The sequence below is a fragment of the Rhodamnia argentea genome, chromosome 10 (assembly GCF_020921035.1).
Source record: "Rhodamnia argentea isolate NSW1041297 chromosome 10, ASM2092103v1, whole genome shotgun sequence".
Classification (NCBI taxonomy): domain Eukaryota; kingdom Viridiplantae; phylum Streptophyta; class Magnoliopsida; order Myrtales; family Myrtaceae; genus Rhodamnia; species Rhodamnia argentea.
Genome location: NC_063159.1, coordinates 3,530,431 through 3,535,876, shown reverse-complemented (window position 1 = coordinate 3,535,876; position 5,446 = coordinate 3,530,431). Strand labels below are relative to the sequence as shown.

Below are 5,446 nucleotides of genomic sequence, written 5' to 3'. Positions count from 1 at the left end.
ATAAAAAGAGCCACATCTCTTATTCATTATTACCCCCCCGGAAGGCCGAACACCAAGGTGGCACCATCGAAAGTTCCCCATCCACCGCAACCTCGTCCACCGAGCCCAACCCCGCCAAGACAAAATCCAGAAAGCTGGCCATGGTTGCGTGTTGCTCTGTCTTTGCGTGCTCACTGGTGCCTGCGCCATTCACTTTCCCTTCAATGCAGACATTTATTCTTTTCTCTTTCTTCTTCTTCTTCTTCTTCTTCCCCCGCTACAAACCCTAAGCCCCCCTCAAAAGAAACCCAACTAAATCTTCTTAAGCTGCTAAAAAAAACCTGTAGTAATAGCCTAAACCTTTTCTTCTTTTACCCTATGGAGACGCTGGTTAAAGACAGCGCATTCGGTCAAGATGTGCGTTGTTGTTAGTAAGTCCACTCCTGAGGAAGCCGGATCTCATGGCTCATCGCCGCTGGCCGCCGATGAGGTTGCTGGTGATGGCCTCGCTGTTGGACATGAGGCCGGTTGCTTCTGTACCTCCAGGCTCCATCTGCACGACCCAAAACGTGTTCAGCAAAGATTTCAATAGAAGAACAGAACACGATTCACACAAAACAAAAGAACAGATAGACTAGGGTGAGAAAAAAAATTCATTTTTTTGCTGCTAACGAGTGCAAATCTCGGCAAACTAGTACTTGGGTTTTGGCCAATACAGACTCTTAACGACAAGTCACGGCTAGAGCAGAGTGAGCTTCGAGGGACCGCAGAGGCAACGAATAATGGGGACTCTTACCACTTTCAGGAGCGAAACAGACGTTAAGACGAGACTGAAGCTGGGGCTGAGAGCCTGTGTCGGCCAAGTTCAGGTTCAGGGCCTGCACTACTTTGGGAGGGATCAACACCGTCGAACCTGAAGCAGCCCCCCACGAAGCACGAGCAAAGATCGATCGAACAAGTCAGCCAAAAGGACAAATAAAATAAAAAAAACAAAACATGGGTAGCCGAAATAATCGCAACAACTACAGGCGTGGGATTCTTCTCATCTCTACCCGCTCGCTCACTCCCTCACGAAATCCACAAAAAAACAGCCAACTTGCGCCAGAGAACAGAGAGAAAACGAGGCAAGACATGACAAATCGCTTCAAAGGACCACGAGAGAGCTAAGAGAATCTGTTTCTGACCTTTCTTGCGAGGCTCAGGCTCAGGGACTGCCCGTCGAGGCAAGAACACACCCGTCCCCGCCGATTCTCTCTTGAGCCCAGCAGATCCCAGAAACACAGCCCTCCTACTCGACCCGTGAACGTGGTGGCCCCGGAGCTCCGATTGTCGATGCGCTTGTTGCACAGTCGGCCACGCGGTGGCCGCCGCGCCGACAAACCGTCCATTTCCAACGCCCGCAGATTCGTTGTTCCTCACGCCTTGGCACGGAGTTTGTCCCATCGTCTTCACGTACCGGAACTACCGACAAAACAACAGGAAGAAAACATTAGCGACAGGCTCGAGACGGTTCAAGACTAAAAAGCCTCGTGAACCTGCTCGTAGAATTAGAACTCACTGGCGTGGGGGCCTGGAAGGGCTGGGGCTGCGAGATCGACGGGTAAGAATAGAGCGCGACGTCGTACTCGTGGAACTTTGCGAAGCGGTTGAGGCCATAGAGCTCCTCGTCGCTGATTCCCAGGTGAGCCACTCTGCCGGCGGCCTCGCGGAGGAGATTCAGCGTGCCCGGAGACGAAGCGGGCTGCGACGGGCCGTTCGGGCTCCCGCGGCTCGACCCCTGCCCGCACCCGCAACCGCTTCGGAGCCCACATAGCGTCGATTTGGGCGAGCCCGACAAGAACAAGCCCTGAACAAAACAAAGCAAAAAGAAATTAAAAAAAAACCCTAATCAGTGACTGCGCCGAAAATGGAAAAGAGGGAAAAATAAAGAGAGAGAAGTAAAGAGCTTTCTTCTCTCGTACCTTCGAGTACTCGAAATCGTCTTCCAGGGTCGACTGAGCCACCTTACGAGTCAAATCGGCGATGTGCTCCCCCTCGTCGCTCCAGTCCTCCGTCGATCCCTCCACGGACTCCACCGGAGAGCCGAGATCCGGCGACCGGCCGAGCCCGCCCGCCAGCTCGAAGGACGGGAACGCTGTCGCCGCGGACGCATGGGCCGCGGCGGCGCCCCAACTGGGTCCGGGGAAGCGCCGCTCCGGGAAGACGAGGAGCTCGTCGGCGTCGGAGAGGAACTGGGGAGGGAGCCAGAACTCGCCGTCGTCTATGCTCTCCGCCATGGAAAAGAGCAAAGCAAACGAACCTAAGTGAGAAACCACAGGTCAGGGCTCAAAAGGGTTTTGCTTTGCTTGCAGGCGAAGAAGGCTTGCAGAGTTTTCGAGAGCGAGAGAGATTTGAAGAGAAACTCCCGCTTTGAAGAGGAAGAGAGAAAATGGAGAGGAAGAGAGAGGTGGGGGGTCGGTTATAAGGCCATTTGAAGAAGGGAGAGTGGGGAAGCGCGTGCGCGTGCCCGTGCGCGAGCGCGAGTGGGTGTGCGATGCGCGTGTTTCGCGGAGCGATGAAGTGCGGTGGGGAGACAGAACGTCCCCTTTGGGCAAGTGCGTGGGGGGGAGTCAAAAGCGCACGCGCGGGAGACCCGTTGAAGGGAAGCCACGCGCGTGGGAGGAGGAGGAGGATGGGGGGTCTTTTGTGGGGCCCGTGTGCGCGAGTGAGGCCAGCCTGGCCAGGTAAGATGGGAGGAGTGGGGCCCGGGGCTCGGCAAGAGGGTGGGTTGGGGCATGTGAGGGTGTGGGGCCCTCCGGGGGTTTTGAATATCTTCTTTTTCCGCTTTTGAAAATTTTAAAAAAAGGAAAGGTCGTACAGTCCAGTGAAGTGAACAACGGCAGTGGGCCCCACGATCAAATTTATATTTTTTTATAGCATTTTCCAAAAGTACATTCTCATGACCAATAAAAGATTTTCGGCTTATATATCTCGTGCCGCTTAAGACCTTATAATATTATTTGAGGATACAATATAAGCAAAGATAACACAGCTGTTGAATATCCTTACTTAATCTGCATATCATCCTTATGACCAAAAAGAAAAAAGTTGTGCATATTATCCGTAAAAATTAAATGAGCAAGGGTCAAATTCAACGAACAGTTCGAAAAATAATTTTCAAGAAATGATTGATTATTAAAAATCGACGAGCCAAAAAAATTTTATGGTTCTCGAAAAAAATTTGAACATAAATTATTATCGATGGAGATAACGTTTTTGTAATCAATGGATTATTTCAAGCGATACGAACGGTCATTTTTAGGAAAGCGTTCCCCTCGAAGCAAACGAAACAAAAAATTTATTGGCATAATCGTAACCTATAAAAGTTGCCACTATCCAACTCGTCTTAGTGTCCATTTGTTTTGCGGATAATAATGATATGACCAAAAAAAAATTCCTTATATTGATCGTTTGCATGCTTATAATTATCGGTCAATGGAAAAGATTTACAGCATCTCCAATAAGGAAAAATTACCAAAAAAGTCTTGAACCTATTGCAATTGTGTCAATTCGAGTCCTAAACCTTTTTTTTGTCGATTCGGTTCCAAACCTTTTGTAATTATGTCATTTCAGTCCATCCAGTGAATTTTGACCGATCGACGCTCACGTGGACGTCGACCGGCCGGTGATAGAATATTTTAATATTTTTTTAATTTTTATGATTTTTTATAATTTTTATGTTTTTTTCTTTTCCCCTTTTTTTTCTACCCCTCCCCCCCCACCTCCAGCCGATTGCCATATTCCGATGACCAACCGGAGGTTCGGCAAGAGAGGCCAAGCCTCGCCCGGCCATGGCGAGGCTCGACCTCACCGTCGTTGCCTCGCCATGGTGGGGAGGGGGCGAAAAAAAATAACATAAAAATAATAAAAAAATTCGGTTGCTGGCGGACCGGTATCCACGTTAGCGCTGGCTAGCCAAAATTATCTGGATAGCCCGAAATGGCACAATTACAAAAATTTGAGGACTAAATCGGCCAAAAAAAAAAATGTTTATGATTGAATTGACACAATTGCAATAGGTTTATGACTTTTTTGATAATTTCTTCTCTCCAATAATGTATGTTAAAATATTTTTGTGAAGGCTAAAATTTTTGTTTTTATTTCTTCATTTTTGCAAGCACCGTAAGCGTTCAATTTTATGAAAATATTTTATAAATGGTTTAGTCTTCGCAAAATAAATGGGGGCATTTTTACATTATGTCTAATATTATGTGTTCATCCAATGATATCTCATCATGTGTATTTGAAAAGATTTTCCTTCTTTTTTCAATTATATCCTTATTTTTTTTTATCTAGATTTCAAATACACAAAAGAATATCTCAAGCCATTATAGAATTTTTTTTTTTTTTTTTATTCTTCTCTCCCGCCACCAAAACCACATTATGTAAATTTATACCTCAATTCCATCAATAACCAAAATTTCAGGCGAAGTGGGGTCGGCTTTGACAAGACCTTTGCAGGGACGGCGAGAGTGACGATGCGGGGCGAGAAAAAGTAGCAAATCACGGCGGCGGTGGGGTCCTCGAGCCCGAGAGCGAGGGGGAAGGGGAGGGGGAGAGGGCCCCACAGCGCACGCGCCGCCGACCCTCACAGTAACTGGCCCGAGCGGTCGTGTCTTGTGGCGTCGGCAGCTGGCGGGGGAGAGGCGACCGTACATCTGTGCCGACCCGGAGCTCCATTTGGCAGCTCCGCGTCCCACGCTTTGCTGCCAAGGGATCGGGCAATCGGCAATAACATTATTATTTTGGCAATCCCTCTCCTTGTCCTTTTACCCTAAGCGACGCCCACAATCACGCAACGCATTCCATCCGTCTCGTTTTTTCAATAATGATGTGATGGGCAAAATCAATCAATTCGTAAAAAAAAATTATTGGACACCGGTACTATTTATTGCGATTCAACTTAAACTCTTTTGTCATTTGACCTGCAATTGACTCCGACAAAAGTTAAGTGATCGATCGGATCGGTTCATGAGCCAAAAGGTCACCTATTCAAATTCCCACCCAATGCGTGCGAACCGCACTGTGTCGGTGCCGCCCGCAAAGGTCACAAAACATCGGGCCTTAACCAGCCCATGAATTTTGCATGGTACTCCGCCGACCTTCAAATAGTCGAATCCGACTTAATCGGCCATGAGTCCTATCGTTATTTGAAATGTAGTCGACAAGGTCTATTCAATCGAAGTTGACGCGATTGGTTAGGCAATTGGCGTTCGATTTTGTGAACTAGATATCCCCGATTTGATTCTCGCAAATCATGTGTGAGCTACTCTGTATCAGGGCCACCAGCATATATCGAACTTTCGAAACTTGAATGGATATGACCAATGTATTTGTCCCAATTCCAGAGTTATATAATAATAATAATAATAATAATAATAAATTATTGGGCGTGCCCCCTTTTTTTTTTACAATCTAGGGTTTTGAC

General features: G+C 47.6%; 1 protein-coding gene across 1 annotated transcript; it reads right to left on the bottom strand.

The window, feature by feature from the left end:
- Window positions 1-291: 291 nt before the first annotated feature.
- LOC115742055 lies at window positions 292-2,421 on the bottom strand. The gene is made up of 5 exons (XM_030676145.2): window positions 1,941-2,421; window positions 1,538-1,825; window positions 1,164-1,440; window positions 776-892; window positions 292-532 (listed from the first exon to the last, which is right to left on the bottom strand). The coding sequence occupies exons 1-5, from the start codon at window positions 2,253-2,255 to the stop codon at window positions 408-410; spliced, it is 1,122 nt and encodes a 373-aa protein (XP_030532005.1). The 5' UTR covers window positions 2,256-2,421; the 3' UTR covers window positions 292-407.
- Window positions 2,422-5,446: the final 3,025 nt, after the last annotated feature.

Bases quoted from the DNA above. Each gene is read 5' to 3' on its own strand.
- LOC115742055 (XM_030676145.2), bottom strand. From the start codon at position 2,255: ATGGCGGAGAGCATAGACGACGGCGAGTTCTGGCTCCCTCCCCAGTTC. The intron at 1,826-1,940 runs GTACGAGAGAAG...TGTTTTGTTCAG, and splicing joins ACGATTTCGAGTACTCGAAG to GGCTTGTTCTTGTCGGGCTC. The intron at 1,441-1,537 runs GTGAGTTCTAAT...TTTTGTCGGTAG, and splicing joins CCTTCCAGGCCCCCACGCCA to TTCCGGTACGTGAAGACGAT.